This window comes from Salvia hispanica, chromosome 3, assembly GCF_029641045.1.
Source record: "Salvia hispanica isolate PSC_SH4W2 chromosome 3, Shi_PSC_v1, whole genome shotgun sequence".
NCBI classification, from domain to species: Eukaryota; Viridiplantae; Streptophyta; class Magnoliopsida; order Lamiales; family Lamiaceae; genus Salvia; species Salvia hispanica.
Window position 1 is genome coordinate 27,801,111 of NC_142694.1, and position 23,647 is coordinate 27,824,757.

At 34.6% G+C, this 23,647-nt stretch overlaps 4 protein-coding genes across 4 annotated transcripts; 2 read left to right on the top strand and 2 right to left on the bottom strand.

Moving 5' to 3' along the window:
- The first annotated feature begins 1,949 nt into the window (after nt 1-1,949).
- On the top strand, nt 1,950-7,052 carry APG5 (autophagy protein Apg5 family). Its single transcript, XM_048118071.2, has 8 exons — nt 1,950-2,190; nt 2,445-2,569; nt 2,997-3,063; nt 3,775-3,864; nt 4,362-4,449; nt 5,307-5,438; nt 5,966-6,094; nt 6,536-7,052. The coding sequence occupies exons 1-8, from the start codon at nt 2,065-2,067 to the stop codon at nt 6,859-6,861; spliced, it is 1,083 nt and encodes a 360-aa protein (XP_047974028.1). The 5' UTR covers nt 1,950-2,064; the 3' UTR covers nt 6,862-7,052.
- Nucleotides 7,053-11,757: 4,705 nt separating this feature from the next.
- LOC148930480 (uncharacterized) lies at nt 11,758-13,272 on the bottom strand. Its single transcript, XM_089066489.1, has 2 exons — nt 13,175-13,272; nt 11,758-12,162 (listed from the first exon to the last, which is right to left on the bottom strand). Exons 1-2 carry the CDS (start codon nt 13,265-13,267, stop codon nt 11,758-11,760), a joined length of 498 nt encoding a protein of 165 aa, XP_088922615.1. The 5' UTR covers nt 13,268-13,272.
- A 7-nt stretch (nt 13,273-13,279) lies between these two features.
- On the bottom strand, nt 13,280-16,303 carry LOC148930481 (uncharacterized). The gene is made up of 5 exons (XM_089066491.1): nt 14,502-16,303; nt 13,917-14,354; nt 13,765-13,843; nt 13,364-13,648; nt 13,280-13,288 (listed from the first exon to the last, which is right to left on the bottom strand). Exons 1-5 carry the CDS (start codon nt 16,301-16,303, stop codon nt 13,280-13,282), a joined length of 2,613 nt encoding a protein of 870 aa, XP_088922617.1.
- Nucleotides 16,304-19,747: 3,444 nt separating this feature from the next.
- On the top strand, nt 19,748-23,021 carry NAC028 (NAC domain containing protein 28). Its single transcript, XM_048114099.2, has 7 exons — nt 19,748-19,870; nt 19,948-20,183; nt 21,040-21,320; nt 21,412-21,681; nt 21,755-22,150; nt 22,236-22,311; nt 22,398-23,021. Exons 2-7 carry the CDS (start codon nt 20,027-20,029, stop codon nt 22,769-22,771), a joined length of 1,554 nt encoding a protein of 517 aa, XP_047970056.2. The 5' UTR covers nt 19,748-19,870; nt 19,948-20,026; the 3' UTR covers nt 22,772-23,021.
- The last annotated feature ends 626 nt before the right edge of the window (nt 23,022-23,647 follow it).

Here is a 23,647-nt window from a genome sequence, read left to right on the forward strand (position 1 = left end):
TCAAATCTCAACTTTGTGTCCAAATAGTATTTGAGACTGAATATGTGGTAGACAGTTTGTAAATTTATTCCCTGTGTTCGATATCCCGGTACTGACCTTTAGCTACACTAGATCTACCATGTATACTTGCAGGTATTTTTAGTGCTAATAAAAAGTGCATCACACCTCTAGGGATGTATTAAGATAACAACCCATCTTAAAGTGACAACGTATCGCCAACCTCGTCCTGCCACGTGGCAGGTGCAATATTAGGGACGTATCCTGCAATATTCATTAGTAGGCGTTTTACAGATTGCATGATACTAATAGGTGGATTCTAGTATAGATTGTTGAGTATTGCATTATACTTGGGATGTCAATCGGGCCGGCCCATCGGGTTGCGGGTCTCGAGTGCGGGCTAATCGGGTTGCGATTTCTTTTGGGTTATAAAAGTTCAAACCTAACCCTAAAAGTTCTGGTTTCGGGCTAGCTCAGCGGGTTAATTGGATTGCTCCCGATAATATTAACACGCGATCAATCCAATAAATAATAATTAAAATTACTAATATTCATACAATATAAAATTGAATTATGATATATTTGAGATATATCGTGGAATTTTAATGAATGTTTACGAAATTTAAATACTTTTTTAGTGAATTTGAAGTTTTTAATTTATTTATCAATTATTATATTAATAAAAATTCAATATATAGTTTTTTATATTTAATATAAAATTGAATGTTATTTTTTAGTTAAAATTAATCAATTAAGTGTTAAATTAGGAGTAAAAAAAATAGAATGATAGAAATTTTATCGGGTTTTCGGGCCAGCCCCTCGGGTTTTCGGGTCTTGCCCTAACGGGTTGCGATTTAATCGGGTTTTGATTTTATCAGGCTAGAAATTTCCAACCCTAATCCTATAAATTTGGCGGGCTATTTGGGCTAGCCCACGGGTTGCGGGCTACATTGACATCCCTACATTATAGACATAGAATGTTTAATTTGCATTATATATATAGACCGATTGCTTATGTATACTGTTTTTTTTTTTTTTTTGCATTATAGACAATAATGCAATACTCAACAATCTACACTGTAATCCACCTATTACCATCATACAATCTGTAAATCCATCTAAAACGCCTACTAATGAATATTGCAGGATACATCCATAATATTGTTGGATAACGTGTCACATGGCAGAACGAGGTTAGTGGTACGTTGTAATTCTAAAATTAGTGTCTCCATAACTCACCCCTGTATATATATTAGTTTTATAATAAAATGTGAATAAAATAAGTTGGTGCAATGTGAGGTCTACTTACCATTTATACTAAAAGTGAAATAAGACTCTTATAGTGGGACGAATGAAAATGCAAATTAGGACTCTTATTGTGAGATAGAGGGAGTATTTTAATGAGGAGAAAGAAGAGAGAGATTTATTTATAAATATAGAAAATAGACATCTTAAATGAGATAAACTAAAAGAAAATGTGGATATCTTGAATAGGACGAAGTGAGTATTTACGAAGACCATCTCCAACCATTTACACCAAACTCAAATCAATTTTTTATTATACGTCACAACAAAAGTAGGTTTACTCCAAATTCAATATTTACACCATTTTTGAGTTTTTGTCTCACAAAATTTTTGCAGTAATACAATATTCGATATTGTTTCACAAAAAATACAAAAAATGAATTTGAATTTGTTATATGATTAGAGAAAATTTCTACATCAAAACTCATTTTTAAAAGATGGTTGAAGATGGTCTAAAGATCGTCTACTGATGTGGGCGGATCTAGAAGGAGTTAAGGGTAAAAAAAAGTGATTTTGGCGCCAAAACAAAGGGTGAACATAAGCATTAAGGGAGCTTACTGCAAAATACCCAAGGATTAGGGGCTTGAGTGAAAAATAATTATATTCAATGGTGAAATATCTAATTAAAAAAAGGGGAAAAACTGTTTCTTCACTCTTTCGACTTCAGGACTGTCGCAAATTCAGTGGTGAAAGTAAGAAGAAAAGAGAAAAGAGATCTGCGACACCCGATTTGCGAAATCCAATTCATTCGCTGAAAGAGGAATGATATCGGGCAGCAAAGGCGCAGGAACGGAGGCGCAGCAGTATGTGTGGGGCGGCGCGATACCGCTTCAGATTCATCTCCACGAATCCGAAGTCACTACACTTCCTCCCCCTCCCCCTGCTTTGGTAATCCTCTTTGTTGATTTTCATCATATTTGACTTTTATGTAACAACTCTGAGATTTATGTTGTCCTTTTACGCATCATTGGCGTGGGTTTGGGGTTTTTCTGTGTTGCCGCGTGTTTTTTTTTTTTTTTCCAATCTAGGGTTTTCGATTGTTTGATTAATTGTGTTTTAGTAGGTACTGCTGCTTCTGTATGTGATGTATTTGTGAATGGACGATTGTTGAATTTTGACATTCTTTTTATATTGGATTATAGATATTGGCCCCTCGTGTGGGCTATTTGCCGCTGTTAGTGCCACAGATCAAGCCATTCTTTAGCAGTTCTCTACCTCCTGGTGTTGACACTGTGTGGTTTGAGTATAAAGGCTTGCCGCTGAAATGGTATGTTATAGGCGGTTTGACTTGACCTATATGCAAATGCTAGATTTTGTAATACTACTATACTGCTGCTTATAGTTTTTCTAGATATTACATGCTTGATCACACATTGCATGCACATGTTGTTAGGGGAATTTACTGAACTTGGAAAAGTCTCAAAAAAATTTTAGTAGATGCAGCAGTTGGCAATGCTAAAGAACTGGCTAAATTGTTGTCCATTTATTGATTGCATTAACTAGGTGTAGTTCTTTAGTTTTTTGCTTTTCTTTTTCTATTTTGATAACTCCCATTTAATCGCAGTGTGGTGAAAATATGAATTCCGTCCTATATAATACACTAACATGAGAAAAAAAATTGGATCTTACTATGTAGTAATTTGATAATTTTTCTTCTGATTTTATTGTCTTGATTATGTTTGCATCAATGGCAGGTATATTCCTACTGGGACGCTTTTTGATCTTCTCTGCTCAGAACCAGAGAGACCTTGGAACTTGACTGTATGATCTTTCTTTAGCTTACTCTGGACTCATACTATGATTTGTAAAACCAGTACTGGTAAATTAGTCATATCATATATGGCATGGGATTTTATGTCAGACTAGTAGATTGAGACAAAGCTGTATTTTGTCTAAAATCTTATGTTTATGCCCGCTGCTTTCCTAATTCTAAAATGCAATTGTTGAAAGTAATTTATTTGATGTGGACTGCTTAATTGTTCTATTTGATAAACTCAGTGTCTTGCTAAATTATCTAGTACTCCTATTTCCCAAATGTGTTCCAAACATAATTTCATACAGTCTCAAAAGTTCTCTTCACAAAAGGTAGTCATTTATAGAATCTTTTGAATATCAGTAATTATATACATGCTGAAAGAATGATATTGTCATGTTTTTGAACTTGAAAAGGCAAATATATATTGTTTGCTGGATAAAGAAATGGAAAAATTAAAATGTTTTGTAATATAGCGAATGTCTCTGTGCCTTTTCGCCATGACTCTTATAAATTGGTGTAATATTTATATCTTATAGAACACTAAACCAACAGATTGCACTTTCGGAATCAATTTTTTGCATCCCTGCATTTTATATCAATAGAAATAATCTGAGTCCCAGACCCAAATTCTGAGACCTCAAAACAATATATGTATTCTATTTGTCTTTATATGCTTTTGTCACCTTTACTGAGTATACTATCAAAGCTTCTTGCAGATACATTTTAGAGGGTATCCAGCAAATCTGTTGATCCCTTGCGAAGGAGAAGACAGTGTAAAGTGGAGCTTTATTAATGCCTTGAAAGAGGTTAGGTATAAATTCCTATACACTTGTGTAACCTTGGTCTTGATTCTTGACTGTAGAATTCATCTTCTTATATAGATGGTTTCCTTTCTTTGTTTGAAATCATGAAGAAGAAATCGGATATTTTTATTAAATTAAGCTGCTACCACTTTTCTGTGGATATCTTATCCCTTTATAACTATTTATCATTTTTCTAATAAAATTTCTTTTATCTTTAGTAAAAAAAGTCTCTGATGCTTTCCTCTTTTGGCCACGAGTTGTTTTGGGGTTCGGGATTAAGGTCCAACTTCATGAGTGTAAGAATGGGCAGACATACTGCTTTGGTTGCTTTCCCATCTCCTAATCTATACTACTTTCTCGTTGTTTAAATGTCTAGGTTTTGAGCTTCATTCTTTTTTCCCTTCATTAAATATTTCTGTGTACCTACTATCTTTTTTATTATGGAACTTTCAAAGTGAGAATGTTGAATATCTGTCTTGAATGGCTTATGTGAACTACAGGCAGCGTATATAATCAATGGAAACTGCAAGAATATTATGAATATGTCTCAGTCTGATCAAACAGAACTTTGGCGGTCTGTCTTGAATGGTATGCTACTATTTCTTAAGTGACTTGATTGATACTTGTTTCCCTAAATCTTTGGATTCTTCTCATTTATGTTTTAAAATTCTTACTACATTTTTGTTGGATATTGAATTTATAACCTAACAAGTATCATAACTAAAAAGAACCTGTTTATTCCTGCTAATTTACGTGAGTGTAATCAGATTGAAGGTCAGTCAAGAAAGCAGTTCTGTATTTGATGTCCTTACTGATAAAATGAAAAGGAATGACTATATGAGCTCAAGGGATCTATATGAGATGGAAAATGCTATTATCTTCGGCTTTGATTGGGTTGGGAAGAAGTTTATGGCTTCATAAATAATGAGATAGCAATCTATTGGTATATTTAGCAACTGGTGTTTTATTTTAACTAATGGTCATTAGTGATTTGACCCTTAACAGAGTGTTAGGAATTGTGGACTGCCTAGATAGTGTTGCTCCTTTGAACTATGGTTTTCCCACCAAAAGTTAAGGCAACCTAATTGTAAATATTAGTAACATTGTCTTTTTGCTAAACATTCACCTGTTTCTCGTCATCTTTTAGAAATAAGAACCTTACATTTAGCATGATATTGTGGTACATTCACCTGTTTTTGACTTGAATATGGATTTGTTATTCCCTTTTACCAGTCTTAACACATGCAGAGTCCTGGCCTACTTATGATGCATAGTATCGCCCTTGTTCATTTTCAGATCTATGGTGATTTGAGTAGTAGGTTTCTATCAGTTGAAAGTCTTTCCCTCGTTTATATCTTGTGGGAATGTTGGTTTCTTCTAAAACTCTACTCTGAGTTACAGTTCAAATATATGTATGATCCTAAACTTCATTAACTTTATGACAGGCCAGCTTGAAGCATACCTTCGGGTTTATTCTAAACTTAAACTCGATATTGTTGGAGATGACTTTTCCCTCAAATTGAACACTTCTCGCCAAACCAATTCTGAAAATGAAGCTACTGGAACAACCAAATCAGGTGAGATACAGAAAATTATGATGCTTGTAGCTTCAAGAGATTCAGAAGTTCAATCAGGATGTTCTATTTTGTGTTCACATCTCGAAGGCATTAAAAAAGATATTTTCAATACCCAACACTTGATCATTTACTTGCATACGACGCGATTTTGCATTTTAGTAAGTTTTCAGCTCAAAATGAGTGTATAGCTCCAAAAAGAATCCTATTTTTTAGAGCATCATATGGGGTTGGGCCATAAGAATTCACAGTTGGACTGGGTTAGATTCAGGAAGGCAAGCTATAGATACAGGCATAATCAAGGTTGGCATGTGATAAATTAAAATGGAGAATTATCTCTCGCAATTGATTGATGATATCCCAAAACTTAAATACAGATGTATAACTTGTGATCTTGCAATTACACCAAACAATCAGGTTTTATTGTTAAGTTATTTATATTGGTGGTTGGTATTATCGTTTTCTGTTTGTGAACCTACACTTGGCCACTTTTTATTCTTGTCTGTATTGAACTTGGCCACTTTCATCAGGTAAAATTCCTGTTCGATTGTATGTGCGGACTATCAACGAAGATGTTGATGAATTAGAAGATGCCCCTATTGTTGATAGCTGGGAAAATATTCATTACATAAATTGTCCTGTTGAGATTCACGGTGAAGGTAAAGTTGAAAGCATTTTCTTAAATTGTAAATGATGCTAATTGAGCTAGCTTTGCTATTTGTGACTGTGTGTTAAATATAGCAGCGAATTAGCTTGTGCCCTTGGGAATAGATCAAACACATGTTGTGCTAAAGAATTATTTGGGAATTGAGGATTACCTATAGGCTTAACTCGTATAAAACTTATATGTGTCACTGGCATCTACACTGCGTCTATACTTCACTTCCTTGAGGTGAAAGTATCCATTTATATGTTTTGCTGATATGCATAGAGAAATATCTAAACTCTAGACCACACAAATAACGAGTGGAAGACTCAGTGCTTGGTTTCATTTGGCAATCTTCAGTGTGTAGTTTATTTAATACTATAAGACTATTCTTGAGGAAGTTTTGTACATTGGCTTGCATGAGTTATTAACATTTCAAGTCTTGATTCCTCAGGGAAGGCCTTCAGTTTGAATGATGCCATAAAAGCTCTATTGCCCATGCTGTTTACAGAGGAAGCCTCGGTAGATGTAGACTCACAGGCACCGGAATCTGAAAGTGGAGAAGTATCAGATGGAGGCAGCTCAAGAGGCTCCCAGAAAAATGAGGAATCATTAAGTGCACACACAGGTTTATTTAAAGATGGTGCAGAAATCAAGCTAGTCCGCATTCAGGGGATCGAGCCGAGGCTGGATATCCCGTTTGGGTGGGTGGTGAAAAACTTGATGAACCCAGAGCAATACCTTCATATCTGTATCTATGTCAAAGCTGTCCAACCATAGTCCCCATTCACAATTTGTTAAACTGAATTCATATCACTGCATCACATCCTAGTCAATTCTTTAAACCTGCGATGAAGCTTATTTCCAAATATGTAAATGTGAATGACTTTCTAGGTTGATCTCCTTCTCTGTTGATATAGTCGAATTCAAGTTCTTGAAAATTGATGTATGAATATGCCTCTTATCTTTTAGCTAGGTCCCAATCATCTCTGTTGTTCACAAATTATACAAAAATTAAAACTGATATAATTGAACTGCGGCAACTGCCTACAAAGTTGATACCATTTAATAAATGTCAATTGAAAAAAATGAAGTCTTATAAATGCTGGAGGTGGAGGATAATGAGAACACATTAGAAATAAAGCAACGGCAATTGACATTCTAAAAATATTTAAAAAAATTCAATTCTTGATCATTCCTTTGAATTAAATTATTTTTTCACATACCTTATAATTAAATTCCTAACTGAATATTTTCATATGAAGATATTTGCATAAAATGTAGTAATAGGTAAGTATTTTTTGTCAAGGTCAGGACAGTGAAGTAACGTCAATGTTATGATGACGTGAATCAGTAAATGCACTGTTAGGAGTGAAGTAATTAATTCAATCCGAACTGTGTATTCCGATTTTTGTAAATGTATATTTGTATCGGTGACAGATATCAACCATCCTTAATTATTTTGTGGTTGATATATTCATAGTGTGATGTGATGAGATACATTACATGTTATAATGTTAATTCAATGTTATGATAAAGTAAATTAAATGTTATAATGAAGTGTTTTATTGAAGTTGTAAAATGATCTTAGGTGAAAAAAATGAGTAATTTTGGAGAAAAAAAATCTAATCCTAATTTTACCTCCATAATTATGACTTCTTTTAATATAATCTCTAATGCTAAGTACATCAGAAGACTAATATCATATTTAATATTCTAAATTGCTGAATATAATGACATATGTAGGACATAATCTTGGCCATCTTAATTTTTTTGATCCCATGGATCACTTTTTATCATCGTTATACACTAAGAGATCTCCAAAAGATCCCATGGATCACTTTTTATCATCGTTATACACTAAGAGATCTCCAAAAGAGGAGGTAAAAAGAGAGAAAAGGATAAATAACTAACTTATTTAACTCTTCTTCACAAAAACTCATGTCCAATAGAAAAAATATTTGAGAAGATATTATCCATTCTTCAATATCAAAGAGCTACTTCTCCGCATAAAAGGTAATTATAGTAATTTTATTCATTTTTCAATTATCTTCTTTGCTTGGACTTCTCTTTTCTCTAAAATAGTTATATTTACCTTTTTGAAGAGGTAATTTAGAAATATACAATCTCAAATTATCTTCTTTTTTTTTTCTTCCAAAATACTCTAATTAAATGGATAGTTTGCATATAATAACACCATATATGCATATATACAACTGCCTCAAAATCACTATTTTTAAAATAATAACTACACCCAATCTTGTCGTTCTAATTTTGAAGTTTTAAGACGCTCTAATTATTTGCATTATTTGTTGTATCATTATTCTTGAATACGTCACTGAGTAATAATGCATGTATCCTTGCAAAATCGACCTTATCATAACACTAAAATAAAACGAAAACTAAGATAGAAAATTGAATTCGTTTCTTTCTGCTAAGTAATTGTGAAATGGAAAATTATTAAATATATTTCCACAGTATTCCTAATTTAGGGTGGATATTTAGTTTGCCGTCGCTTGCACTTCCACACAAATCAGAAAGAGAGACTAAAATAGGGGGCAAAAAAAAAACTAAAAACTGAAGCATATGTAGTTTCCTTTCGGCAGGTGCAAGTGTTCCCAATTTGTCATTAATATCAATAAAATATAAAAGGAGAAAATATAAATAATTTAATAATTAGATCAAAATGTGCTTTCGGTATTCCAAATGAGAATACTTTCTTTCTCAATCAATGATCAGATTCGTATTCTGTTTATGACTGTACTCTACCTCTCATTACTACTCCTAATAAAACTTTGTATAAATAAATAGGAGATTTATTATTCCAAAAATATTAAAATTATGGGTATACAGTCTGGTAATTAAATTGATGGTACTAGTTAAAATGAACTAAATTAAATTACGCGATATTTGTTATGATATTAATTGTCGAATGCTTACGCGATACTATTTGATAAATAATATGAAATCAGCAAAGATAAGAACATACCTAATTTTTAACTTTGAAATCATAACATTTATAGTATTAAAAATATTTAAAATATATAGTAGCATAGTTCTTAGATTGGATTGGAGGCATTTTGTTGATTATAAAGAAAGTAAACATAGTTCTTAAGAGCATTTCGCGGCCTTATTGCATGTGCTTTTTTCCGGACGCTCCTATTTCAGTCGCAGCCTAGGCTGCCTGCCGCTCCCGATGGCTGAAAATGCTGCCTATTACAGGCCGGATTTTGCGGCCACATCGATTTCTATAATATTGCATTCTTCTCATTTTACCATTTCCTCTTTCACGAGGAACGTAATTACGCTAAACTCCAACAAGATTTGATCGAAAAATTCAGACGCGCAACAATTGAAGTTTAATATAGAAATTTTAATCAAGTAACACTATTTTTACTGCAATGTTTTCAATTTGTATTGATATTTTAATCTATGTTTTTTTTAAAGTTTAAAAATTAATATCGATTGTTTAAGTTGTGATTGAAAATATATAAGGCTGACCTTATTGCAAGTACTCTGGTTAAACCAATGACGGACCCAGAAAGCTGAACCCATGGGGTCGAAAAAATAATTAATAATACATATAATATTTAAATAACTATTACATATATTATAATTTAAATATTGCATAATCTTTTTATTAAATATGATAATTAATTACTACGAATATTCATATTTTTAATATATTAAAATCACATCACACAACTTTATACTATTAAATAGTTTACGTTGTAATAAAAAAAATTATTTTTTTAAGTATTTTATTTCAAATTTTTGATATGTTACATATTTTTATAATTTTGTTATTTTCATTGAGCATTTGTTAAATTCTTATTGTATCATTTAATTTTATTTGTGATTCGACAAATATTACTGCTATATTTAACTACAAATATTAATTAAACTTAAAATAAAATCTATAATGAGTCATAGTACTAATTAAAACTTTTTTCTAATATTTTACTGTACATATTTTCAATTCACATACACTATACGTCGACAAAACATAGTACTCCTACTATATTATTAGAAATACTAAAAATTAGTAGAAAAAGAAGAAAATATAAAACACATTTATCAATACTCTCCCAAAAAGGCTTCCTAGGTTTTCTAAAATACAGTAATGAGTAAACAACAGCGCCGCAACGCCCTCTTCATCTCATTCTCCAATTTTTTCAAGAAATTTTCATCTTCGGTTATCCTATTTCTCCATCTCTACCCTCTATTCCCTTCCAAATTCTCTTCTTTGGCAACAAAAAATACATAGCGCCGGGGTCGGAGCCGGAGCAGCCGTGGCTCACCGGCCGATTTTGGGATAATCTCAGAGGCACTCACTGACCGGCGGTGGGGTCGGCCGACCCCACCCGACCCCACCTGGGTCCGTCAGTGGGTTAAACAAAAATTGCTAACGTAACAGGAAAAAAAAAGGAATTGAAGTCAGAAAATGAAGATGAGTTTGAGGGTTTTATTGCTAATATAATGCCTATTTAATAAACTTGATTGGTATATGATCTTCGATCCAGCCTCCAAAGTCTCTAACAATATACTAGTATCTTGTTTAATAATACACTTCGTGCCATTTCACTTTGAGACGATATCAACCTAAATGAGTAACGAATTTGTTGTTTGATAGTAATTCATCTTGAGGTATATAAGAAAGCATAATTTTTATTAATATGCATCATACGATCTACCATTTTCCATCTAAAATTCCGACATTCAGATAGATGATCTGACACAGAATATGTCTAGGTCCCCACAATTTCAGTCCGAACCTTATAAAGTATCGAAACATTTGATATATTTCAGAATACATCATCCACTATATTAATTTCTATATATAGCTAGCTTTTACAGTCTTACTATTACATTCTCGTATAAAGATATATAATGGGTATTAATAGCAAACTAACCCATCTCAATTGCAATAACACTTTTAAAAGTGTTGTAATTAAGTGGTTTGTTGTGATTAGGATAACCTTCCACTACAAAAAAACGCGCGTTTACCTAGCACCGAAGTGCTAGGAATAACCCCAAAGTGCTAGGAAAAATAGAGGTTTCCGAGCACATTTTCGAGCACATAGGGTGCTAGTAATTTGCTCGCTCGGAATTATTTCCGAGCGCCTCTCCGAGCAAAATTCAAATTTTTCCGAGCACTCGAAACGTGCTAGGAAACTTGGTCAACTCCTCTGCTCTTCCTAGCACCAGTGTGTGCTCGAAATAATGCTCTCCTAGCACCAATGTGTGCTCGGAATAATGCTCTTCCTAGCACCAGTGTGTGCTCGAATAATGCGTCTCAGAATCCTATCATAGTTTAGTGCTCGGAGTAATGTGATTCAAGAAACAAAACCTAGCACAATTTGGTGCTTGGAATACTGCATTTCAAAACTCCTAGCACAATTTGGTGCTAGAATTGTACATTTCATTCATATTCACGAATTTCATTATTTTTTCATATTTTTTTTATTATTTCAGCTTCATTTTAATTGTTAATTCAATGAAATTAAAATGACATTAAACCAAAACTAGAAATAAAATAAACTAATTGAAAAGCCCAATGGATTACAAGAATTCAATTGTTTCACAAAGTTGATCAATTCAAAATGCAAGTCTAAATCTATATTTCACCAAAATTCTCAAAGTTGATCAATTCAAAATGCAAGTCTAAATCTATATTTAACCAAATTTTTCACTGAACAAGCTCCTCATCTCTTCTTTCATCTGCTCTTTCATCTGCTCTTTCATCTGCTCCTTCATCATTTCCATATTCATATCATTCGCTTCCTTAATTTTTCTCTCTCTCTCATTCATCTCGGCATGCATTTTCTCCCGCTCTTCTTTAAGTCGTTCTTCAAGTCGTTTCTCGATCAGCTCGTCCATCTTGCTAGGATCGATGTCGGTCGAGCGTACAGATGCATATGCTGATGTAGCTGATGGGAAGTATAATTTTGTTGCACTTCCTGCCCCAGGAATCTGCTTTCTCTTCTTCACCTTCCCATGACGCTCCAAGAAAATGGCATCTAAATCCGGATTCTCAACCCCTTCGGCTCTTAATTCTTCTGCCCTTGTCCTAACATCATCCTTCCAACAAGCAAACACAAATTAGATACTACTATAAGCAGGTGAGCAAACAAACAGTTTCACAACAAACTGACAAGTTTCACAACAAACTGACAAGTTTCACTGCAAAACAGTTTCACAACAAACTGACAAGTTTCACAGCAAGTTCCACAAACATTCTGTACACTTATGTATAATGTTCAACAAGACAAGATAATTCAAGGATGCTACGCAAATGGTAATTCTACGGCATAACCAAGTCCAAGGTAATCTTCAGTATTCGTGTTTGCTACGCAGATGGTAATTCTACATCCTAACCAAGTCCAAGATCATCTTCAGTATTAGTGTTTGCTACGCAAATGGTAATTCTATGTCATAACAAGTCCAAGGTAATTTTCTGAGTCCTACATCATAACCAAATCTGAGGTTGTAGCGTCTAAAGGAATTAGTTACCGGAGAGCCTAATATAATCATAACCATATTGGATTGCTGAATTACCCACATTCAAGGCAGAATTCTATGTGTCATGAATAAGTCTTATGATTCTGGCATGAGAATCACACGATGAATAAGTCTTATGATTCTGCCATTTTCAAGGATGCTTTCCCTAAAGCTACTACTAAACAATAGGATAAATGCTAACTCAGAATACCTATTATCATGTAGTTCTAAGAAATTAATCCAAGTCAGAATGTACTGATTATATCTTTCCCTTTCTCTATCATATACTTTTACTCTTTACTCTTTGTAGCTTGATAATTGTGAGATCATACATCTTCTAATGCAGTGGGGTTTTGACGGTATGAACTAACCAAAACAATCCACTAAAAAGTTGGAAAAACAATGAGGAAAGCAGAACATTGCCATGGAAATGGAGGCCATCTAAGGTTATTAATACCACTAGCATGCATATAAAAGGAAGAGAAGCTAAAACCTGCATTTATACACTAAGTAGGCTGGTTTCAAGCATATGCACATTACTGAATCATCTGATCTTTTACTGTCAAATTAGTCAAATTAAGATTAAACTTACACGAATCTGTGTTGCGCGTTCAGAAACCAGGCCTTGTGAATCTTTTGTTTTGAATGTGTGAGTCCTACCAAAGATATCTACAAATGGAGGCATTATCCCGTCATTTTACTCTGTCTGCAAAACTTTAAAAAGGATTAAAAATATAATCAAAAAAGGAAAGAAATCAAACTAGAACAATATAAATTTTACCATTATTTCAACTGTCTCTTCAAATGGAATACAACCATTACAATGTGTTCCAAAGGCCTTCGCACGCCCTTGTCTACGATTTCTCGAGCACCTCTCAGAAACCTTAATATTCTCAGGAAGCTGCCAGGCATCGGTGTATGTCGTCCACTGGGCATCCGTGAAATAGGCCGGTTTCTTCATTGTCTTTCTTTTATAACCAATGTAATCACCGTACCTAGCTTTGCACTGACTGTGAAAAGCTTTCTTGCATTCCACTTGATCATAAGCTTCGCAGTTGGCATCTTTCTGCAAAATAATAAAGTATTAAATAATTTATGATAACTGAGTTATAAATATAAAATGCACAATTTGACCTCAAATTCTTTCCAATAATGGTTAATATATTCCTCCGAAAGCTTTGCCTGGCTGTATCCTCCCGGATCAACTATGTGCTTGAAAGCCTTATTGCATATGTTGGCTACTACACCAGTCGGACGCAATCTGTATATTAATATACAATTAGTAACTTAAAAAATAATATAATGAATGCATAAAATTAAAAATGAGCACGTACGTTCCATCCCTAAGTTGTACATATATCCGGCCTCTTGCGTCCCTCTTATATCCATCTTTTTTTGACTTTTTAGCATTTTTAGTGGCTGCATCTCTACCTTCTACTTCTCTACCTCGGCAACGGACATGTGACTCGAAGTAATAAGTGCAGAAATGTGATGCTTCCTCAGTCAAATAGGCATTACATATAGATGCTTCAACTGCAGCTTTGTTCTTGACATTTAACTTCAACTTGCGCATGTACCGCTCAAATGGATACATCCATCGAAAATGCACCGGACCTGCGATTAACGCCTCATATGGTAAGTGGATTGGAAGATGCTCCATGGAGTCAAAGAAAGACGGGGGAAATATCATCTCAAGCTTGCACAAAGTAACTGCAATCGACTCATTATACTTTGTCATATCAATTTCCCTTATCACCGTAGCCGTAAGATCTCTGAAGAAATTGCTCAACTAGGTCAAAGGTTCCCATACTCTGTGTGGAAGTAACTCACGGAGTCCGATTGGTAATAATCGTTGCATAAACACATGACAGTCGTGGCTTTTCATGCCGAACAACTTATGTTTCTTCATATCAATGCACCTTGATAGATTGGAAACATAACCATCCGGAAATTTCAAACTGTGTAGCCACTTGAGCAATAATTCCATACTTTCTTTGTCAAGCGTGTAATCAGCCTTATGATATTTTCCGCCACGTGGCCAAAGCTCGGGTCGTATACCAAGCAATTCCAAATCCCTTCTTGCATTAGCATTGTCTTTTGTCTTGCCTTCTACATTCATAATGGTATTGAAAATATTATCAAAAATATTCTTCTCTATGTGCATGACATCCAAATTGTGGCGAATCACATTTGTTTTCCAATACGGAAGATCCCAAAATATGCTTCGTTTATTCCACCCAAAAATCTTGCTCAACTCAGAGTTTATTTCTGCATCTTCATCAAATACTCTCTTGAATTCAAATTGTTCCAGATGATCAAGTATTTGTTCTCCATTTAAGAATGGAGGAGGACCAGAATGCTCGATTATGTTCTTTCTAAAGTTCTTTCTGTCTCTGCGGAATCGATGATTTCTGTTGAGAAACCTCCTGTGGCAATCAAACCAAGTGGTTTTCCGTCCATGCTTCAAGGAGAAAGCTTGCGAGTCCTCCATACAATATGGACACGCACGGTGTCCAGATGTGCTCCACCCTGACAACATTGAATACGCAGGGAAGTCACTGATAGTCCACATCAACGCTGCGCGTAGCTGAAAGTTCTGTTTTCTTGATATATCATATGCAGGGATTCCTTCTGTCCATAAATCGTTGAGCTCTGCGATCAGGGGTTGTAGAAACACATCAATATTCTGCTTGGGATTCTTCGGACCGGGCACAATCACTGTGAGAAACATGTATGGATCTTTCATGCACATCAATGGAGGCAAGTTGTATGGAGTTAAAATCACTGGCCATAATGAGTACTGCGAACCGGTCTGACCAAATGGTTGAAATCCATCAGTACTAAGTGCTAACCTGACATTTCTTGATTCAGAAGCAAAGAAAGGATGTATCTTGTCGAAGGTTTTCCAGGCTACAGAATCTGCCGGATGAGACATCTCTCCTGGAGTCTGGATGTGCTCTGCATGCCATCGCATGGATTGAGCGGTAATTTCGGATGCATACAAACGCCTCAACCTTGGGCCTAAAGGGAAATAGTACATCCGTTTGAGTGGACTTGTGCCATTACCCTTAAATCTGGCTTGACCACAAACTTTGCATTCAGTTCGGTTCTCGTCTTCCCTCCAGTAGATCATGCACCCTCTCTTGCAACAATCTATCTTGAGAACCGGCATATCTAAGGTCTGCATTTGTTTCTTGCACTTATAAAAGCTACTAGGCATACGATTTGGTTTCGGCAAGCGTTCCTCCATAAATTGGCACAATTCGTCAATAGCTCGCTGAGACATTCGATGTTCAGACTTCATAGTCATCAGTCGAGCATTTGTTGACAACTCAGAATAATCACAACCCGCCCACAAATTAGCCTGAGACGCTTCTAATAAATTATAGAACTGCTGCGACTCGTTAGTGGGTGATTCCGGCATGTAAGCAGGCAGGACATATTGTTCGGAATGTTGCGCCTGGAAATGATGAGGCTCGTGACTGGCTGTCTGTCCCCACGCATTGTATACCATATGCTGGTATGGATCCGATGATGGATCGAAATGCATAGATTCAGCCGGTGTTGAACTGGACGACGCTTCTACATCGCAATGAAATCTCCAATCATAGTAATCTGGGGTAAACCCCCTTCTCACAAGGTGCTCTTTCACCGTATCAGGAGAAAAAAATTTGTTATTATCACATTTTGCACATGGACATCTAATTTTTGAACCATCCATTTTAGAGGGAAATGACACAGCAAAATTTATAAACGCATCTAACCCATCGATAAAATCACAATTGAATTCTCCGGTGGGATACTTTCGCTCATACATCCACTGTCGTCCCAGAATTTTATCCATTTCACTATCCTGTAGTATGAAATCAAAACAAATAAAATGATACTTTCAATAAATTAACAAAGAGTTTAAAAAATATTAGCAAATAAAAATTATAATATTGATCATCAACATATTACTTGAACAAAAATATTATTTCAAATTATTAAAATTCTCAAGTTTCTTGTCTAGAGAAGTTTGATATAGAATAGTTAGCTAATCTATCATTTTCATGGGTAAGTCCACTATATATTAGTCACTAAATTCAAAAATAAATTAAAGTAACCTATCCATTTTACTATCCCTATAGCATAAAATTAATATAAATTAAAACAGATATAATAATATTCTAATTATTTAACATGAAGTTAGAGAGAATAACTAAAAAATATAAATTATACCTTTAGATAAAAGATAACGAGGCGAGGTGGCAACGGGCAAAGAGACAACTTTGGTTTGAAGAAATAACAAGGTAAGATTGAAACAATGTAGGAAAAGATTGAAGAAATCGAGTTGGAGAGAAAATGGAAGAAGTTAAATGATAGGAGTTAGATCCAGATCTGTGTGGAAATAATATCCTAATTCCGAGCACCTTGCAAGTGCTAGAAAATATTCCGAGCACAATCAATTTGTGCTAGGAATGTTTCGAGCACAGTCATTGTGCTAGGAATGTTCCGAGCACAGTGATAGTGCTAGGCATTTTTTGCCGAGCACGGTCATTATGCTAGCAATTCTACGAGCATAGTCATTGTGCTAGAAAATTTTTCCGAGCACAGTCATTGTGCTAGGAATTTGTCCGAGCAAAGTTAATTTGTGCTCGTAAGTTGCAATAGTCATTCCTAGTACGTTGACCATGCTCGAAATGTGGTCGCAGGGTGCATAATTTCTTCAACATTCCGAGCACTATCAGAAAGTGCTCGGAAAATGCTAGGTAAATTCCGAGCACATATTGGTGCTCGAAAATAAATGCTAGGTAAATGCGCGCTTTTTTGTAGTGTTCAAATTCACTTTAAATAAATTCCCTCGTTGTTTAGGCCCTTGATTTTGATCTGGACTTAGACGGACTCAAAAAGAAAATCATTTTGACATACTGATGACTTCTAATACTACTACTTGTTAATTGTCATAACTTCAACAACTTTGTAATGGAATGATCAATATTGAGTCAAAATTTAACTATATCAAGATTGCTCTAACTTCCACCATATATGATATAATAGTAGTGCATTTCCAATGATTTCTACATGCAAAAGGGTAGCACATTTTGTTTTGTGCAGAAGAAGCTTCTATCCAGTTATTAATAACAAATAATTAAGCTAATGTTTAGTATTAACTCGGTAGTAAGTAAAATACTCCTAAGAAAACACACAAACCCAAAAAAGGGGAAAAGCACATAAAGATTGATTGATGAAAAGGTAAAGAGACAAGTCTGCAACAAGTGATTCTGTCCCCCTATGTGCCACGTTGGAATTTCTTTCTTTCACGTGGTAAAAGTGTAATTAACATTGATTAATCCTCACTACTCTTTCATTAACAACATTAATCTTCACGGTTACATGCATTCAATATACACCCTCTTTTCTCACAAATTTTATTATATAAGTCTAATCATAATCCAATATTAATAAGTATTTTTCACACAAGAAATATATAGGAGTATGAGATACCGTGTATATGAATTCGATTAAACCAAACTATATACGTAAAGCATGTACAGACTGTAAGGTAAACACATAGACATAGGTAATTATAATGAGATGCTTATGATTAATTTAGTGGGCGTAGGGATATGTGAAAGGAACATGTTCTTTTTCAGTTGAAACAGTTAAAGAAAGCCGCCAATTGGAAATTGGAATTGTGTCAGCAAACAGAAACAGCAGCAGCAGCAATAGATTGTTTGAGTTGTGAAGAGATCAAAAGATCCCTAACCAAACATACCTCAGGTGGTAATGCATCGAATTGCACGCCACCACGTGGACAACGCAACCTCAGATTCCCCTCCTACAAATTTACTATTTTTGCATTTTCTCTATATTATTATGTCTATTTATCACATTATTTCCAAAAATGGTCCAAATCCATCCTCATCTTACTATAGTTCAAAAGGGCTCACCTTTCTAACCCGGGAGGCTAGATATTAATTAGTGTGTAATGTGTTTATGGTTAATATATAGGCCAAATAGCCAAAAAAAATCATGTAGTTTAGTCAAATTGTGATTTATTTTGCAACTTTGCAAAATGACCAATTATATCATAACTTTATTAGTTTTTCAATAGTCCTAAGTCTAAAGACAATTATGTATGATTTTGACAAACAAAAAATATCATGTGAACAGAACATTCAGATATTTAAACGATGTCATTTTATACATTTAGTCAATTATGTTTAATTTTTACTTATGTATGCATTACATTGATAAATTTAGAAACATAGCATGATTAAATTTTCTGCTATGGGACAATTGAGAAGAATATCAAAGTTATGATATAGTAATTGGTCATTGTTTAAGGTTGCGGATAGACCAGAATTTGACCAAACTTCATGATTTTTTTTGAACCATTTGCCTTAAAATATATCAAAAGTTATCAATAATTTAGATTTCCTACGGGATATTAGTTAGAAATGAGTCACTCATTATCCTAAAAGACCTTAAAAATGAAAGGTTATTCATTCATTTATAGAGAAATCAGAATCACCAATCTGTTGGTGTGGGACAAGGAGGAGTTTCAATAATATTTTCAGTATGATTATCAATCCTTCTTGTGCACCGAGTCGTGCACAAGTTTATCGCATTTTAGAAAAAAAAATGCTTACCCTAACTTTCAATACTATCCTTACAAAAATAATTTTGTACTATTAATTCTATGTTATTCTACTTCTTGGGTCGGGACATCAACAATCATTTGTATAAACCAAGAGGTATAGAGATTAGCTAGAGTAAAATAAGATTCTACCAAAGATTCCAATTTATGATTCTCCATACATAGGTTTCATCATATGTTGGTTAACTATAATTATGTTTATTTTGACAATGAGTATTCCAAATTAAACAATAATTACCTTACAATTCTAAACTAATAAACAACCCAAAATTATAAATTTCATAGCTGAGATTGAAAAGTAGCGTGGTGTAGAACTAATTGATCGAACCTTGTCACATAATATTCAATATATGTATAAATATAATGTGTACGTATTTTAAAAGAAAGGGCTTGAGAGGAAAGAAAGACTAGTAAAAAAAGCAAGATATAATAGGGAGCTAGGATCGAAATAGTATTAATTTTATTAAAGATAAAGTGAGGGTGGTAGGGGGTGGCCGCCTCCCCACATTGCTTTTTCATTATTTTAATCCCTATCCCCTTTTTCTTCTCTTATCAAAACCCCCCCTCTCACAACTCCCAACCCCTCAATCTTCCTCTCCTTCCATTTCTCTGTGCCATTTCCTTCCTCTGGATCTTCTGATCAAGGTCCCTCTCTTTCTCCTTCTGCCTCCCTCTCTGATCATCAACTTGTTGAACTAATTGGGGTTTTCATCTTTATGCAGTTGTGTAATTCTTGATACTAAAGTTTGATCAAGAATATTTGATCAGAAGTTCCAAGGGAAAGGAGATAATTAAAGGGAAATGGCACCAGTTTCTCTGCCTCCCGGTTTCCGATTCCACCCCACCGATGAAGAGCTCGTAGCCTACTACCTCAAGAGAAAGATCAATGGCCGAAAAATCGATCTTGAAATCATCCCAGAGGTTGATCTTTACAAGTGCGAGCCATGGGATCTTCCCGGTATGTATCTTAACATCATTAACTTGATTTATGATCATAACTAGGAATTAACATTCATGTTAATTAAGAGAATTAGAGGTTGAATTTTTAAATGAAGTAGCAATGAAGAAAGGTATAAAACATAAACAATATGCATGTCGGTTTGCAAACCCTAGCATACATGATAAATGAACTAATTAAATTGATATTAATTATCATTAAATATACTATATGGAATGCACATAAACACACACAGTGTTTGCGCTTTTGATAAATATCTTTCAAACTTGAGTCAAAATATAAGAATATTATTGAGATTTATTAGTAATATATATGTTGCCACAGCATCTTCCATGCATGATAATTAAATGATTGGGAATGGGGAAGCTTCATGATGGTCCCTACATCTTTTAATGTCTTATTGTTTACAAATATATATGCAAATATTTTCTCTCCAAGTCATAAAGCAACAGTTGAAGCATAATCCCACTTTTGTACCTTTTTGGCTTCATCTTCTTTATTTAATCACACAAAATAAAGATTAACAAGTTGAAGACAAAAAGAAGTAGCTAAAAACATTTAGTATATTTGAAGCTAAACAATACTAGTAAAAAGATGTCTATCTATGAATTAGTTTCTTCATTTGCATGTATAACCAAATAGGAAGTTGGATAAAGAATTGTGTCATCCCATTTCAAGAAGATAGATTCCTATTCAACTCTCTTTCCACATTCAATCTGCAAGTTATTTCAAGCATAAAGAAAAGAGTCAAAAGTAACATAGATCCTCAAAAATGAATATCTACTACTAGGTAATAAATTAATTAAACCACCTTTATTATACTTAACATAAAAAATGGATGATGAATGAAAAACAGGAAAGTCATTGTTGCCAAGCAAAGACCTAGAATGGTATTTCTTCAGCCCCCGAGACCGTAAATACCCCAACGGATCAAGGACAAACCGGGCCACAAAGGCGGGGTATTGGAAAGCAACAGGCAAGGACAGGAAAGTAAATTCACAGACGAGATCGGTAGGGATGAAGAAAACCCTAGTTTATTACAGAGGCAGAGCTCCTCATGGAGCTCGAACCGATTGGGTCATGCACGAATATCGCTTGGATGATCGCGAATGCGACACTCCCTCTTCTGGCCTCCAGGTAAACATACATATCCATCATTGCAGATTAGTTCCATGACTTGGCTTGGCTAAAATGTATAGTAATGCATCTTTTGCTTTTGATGGAACAGGATGCTTATGCACTTTGCCGTGTGTTCAAGAAGAGTTTAAACATACCAAAAGTGGGAGATAACTATGTCACTTCTTGCAGTGATCGATCCTCGAGCATCGACCCAAAGTACGAGGAACTTGATGCCTCCGAGTATCAGTTTCCCTCGTCCTCCGCCCTTAACATGGTGGCCACATCAAGCTCTGACCCGTCGTGGTCGCAATACTTGTCGGAGGAGGCTTTTGCCTATACCAATAATCCATACCCTCCCAACTTTAACCCTCCCTCAAAGGTACTAAACCTATTTGAGTATTTTCACTATTTCCTTTTTTACCCTTACTAAAAAAGTGTTGTGTCGTTATCAGGTTGACATAGCACTTGAATGTGCCCGGTTGCAGCATAGGTTCACGCTGCCGCCTCTAGAGGTGCAGGATTATCCGCCAGCCGGTTTTCAGATGGATCCATATTCAAATGCATTCCATGGAAATACAAACCAGCCGGCGGATATAGTGCAAGAGATTCTTTCAGTTGCTCAAGCTTCTCAACATCTCCAAAACCAAGAGACATTCACCGGAAACTATGCTCTCTCCGATGACTTTTCGTTTCTTCTCCAGGCTCCCGACATCGGCTCCTCTAGATATTTTGGAGAAGAACACAATCAAAGGTCAATTGATATTGGAGACAATGATCAAATGTTTCAGACAGGGAGGATGGTGGAGAATTTGAGATGGGTTGGAATGTCCAACAAAGATCTTGAAAAGGTAGGTCATTTCTCTCTCCTCTCTCTAAAAATGAAATTTTTGTAAAACCTAAACCTAATTACTCATATGTATTTGATCATTACAGGCTTTTGTGGATGATTTCAAGACTGTCCCAATAGAGAACATTTCCAATATGCCAAGAGAATATCATGATTTCCAAGGTGTGTTATCATCCCATTTAACATTTTAACTTCATAATCTTGAAAAACAATTAGTAGAATAATAAGTGTAAGTTGATTTATTTTAGGAGAAAGTAGCAACCACAACATGAACACATTCACTAGTGACAACTTGTTGGATGAGGGAGAGATGGAGGATTTCTCGAGCACCCCGGACATGGAGGTATACGCGAAGGTGGAGGTGAATCACGGACTAATGGTCTCAACGCGACAACTGCCCAACACATTCTACCACAAAGTGGTGCCTTCCAAGACTCTGCAAGTCCAAATCAACCCTATTGTCATCCCTTTTTCCAAATCAACCCTATTGCTCACATCTCAAGATGAAGAAAATGGAAGTTCTAAAGGGAGGTTGTGTGGTGATGAGGTGATCAAGAATATTAGGTCTTATGTAACATTTGCAGTGGCATTGTGTGCTGCTTGGCTTCGAATAGTTGCTTGAATTTGTTATGTCTACTGATAATTAAGTTAACATGAAATTAAGGGGGTTAAGGTTTGTATACTTTTCAATTGAATTTTCCATCTTTTTTTTTAGGGGAGGGGGGTATCGGATATAGGAATATTAAATTGGGGTGGGGGTTGGTTAATTGTAACTCAATGTAATTGATATACTTATAATTGTATAACTTAGAAGATCTCGTTCTTGAGTGATCTTTACAAGGAATCCAATCAAATTGTTCAATGTTTCTTTCCTTTTGTTTTTTTGATTTATTTTGTTGATATTCATTGCTTTGTTTGGAAGTAAGCCCAATTCAACATTTTCCCCTTCAACTCTAATCAAGTGCCTAAAAATAAAAATTAGTTGCAATGCGTCTTTAATATTCCCAGATATAGATTAAGAATAAGATGTACTTGTAATTGTTTCATAATATGTGTGTAGAACTCTTATTAATATAAAAAAGAAAAAAAATATAAGTACATAATTTTCGGGTTAAATAGTTAACCACTCATACATTGCATACTACATTTCTTAATATGCTCTTAAGAGCAACTCCAAGGGGAGAGGGTAAACAAAAAGAGTATATTATGTTTATACTTTCTCAAAAAGTGCAATATACCTTTTCAAAAAGTAATCAACTCCAAAGATAAAAGGTATATTGAAGAGGTATATGGACAATTCATTCTCTGCTCAAATATATCCTTTTCCAAATATTTAGCAAATGATATAAATAGTATTAAACAAATATTTAAAATATAAAAAATCCTAAACTAATCAAATATAAACGCCAAACGCATCAAGTAAAATCCATCCACAAATTAAAAAAGATATATTAAACTATACTCTAAACATAAAATATTAAATACTAAACAATATATT

What these genes read in the sequence shown, in the direction of transcription:
- APG5 (XM_048118071.2), top strand. Translation starts at nt 2,065, where the DNA reads ATGATATCGGGCAGCAAAGGCGCAGGAACGGAGGCGCAGCAGTATGTG. An exon ending in AGAGACCTTGGAACTTGACT is followed by an intron (nt 3,064 to 3,774) that starts GTATGATCTTTC and finishes AGCTTCTTGCAG; the next exon opens with ATACATTTTAGAGGGTATCC. An exon ending in TACTGGAACAACCAAATCAG is followed by an intron (nt 5,439 to 5,965) that starts GTGAGATACAGA and finishes CACTTTCATCAG; the next exon opens with GTAAAATTCCTGTTCGATTG.
- LOC148930480 (XM_089066489.1), bottom strand. Translation starts at nt 13,267, where the DNA reads ATGCCTCCATTTGTAGATATCTTTGGTAGGACTCACACATTCAAAACA. An exon ending in AACGCGCAACACAGATTCGT is followed by an intron (nt 12,163 to 13,174) that starts GTAAGTTTAATC and finishes GCTTGTTGGAAG; the next exon opens with GATGATGTTAGGACAAGGGC.
- LOC148930481 (XM_089066491.1), bottom strand. Translation starts at nt 16,303, where the DNA reads ATGGATGGTTCAAAAATTAGATGTCCATGTGCAAAATGTGATAATAAC. An exon ending in TATGTTTCCAATCTATCAAG is followed by an intron (nt 14,355 to 14,501) that starts GTGCATTGATAT and finishes CAATTTCTTCAG; the next exon opens with AGATCTTACGGCTACGGTGA. An exon ending in ATCCGGGAGGATACAGCCAG is followed by an intron (nt 13,649 to 13,764) that starts GCAAAGCTTTCG and finishes ATTATTTTGCAG; the next exon opens with AAAGATGCCAACTGCGAAGC.
- NAC028 (XM_048114099.2), top strand. Translation starts at nt 20,027, where the DNA reads ATGGCACCAGTTTCTCTGCCTCCCGGTTTCCGATTCCACCCCACCGAT. An exon ending in CGAGCCATGGGATCTTCCCG is followed by an intron (nt 20,184 to 21,039) that starts GTATGTATCTTA and finishes AATGAAAAACAG; the next exon opens with GAAAGTCATTGTTGCCAAGC. An exon ending in ACTTTAACCCTCCCTCAAAG is followed by an intron (nt 21,682 to 21,754) that starts GTACTAAACCTA and finishes TGTCGTTATCAG; the next exon opens with GTTGACATAGCACTTGAATG.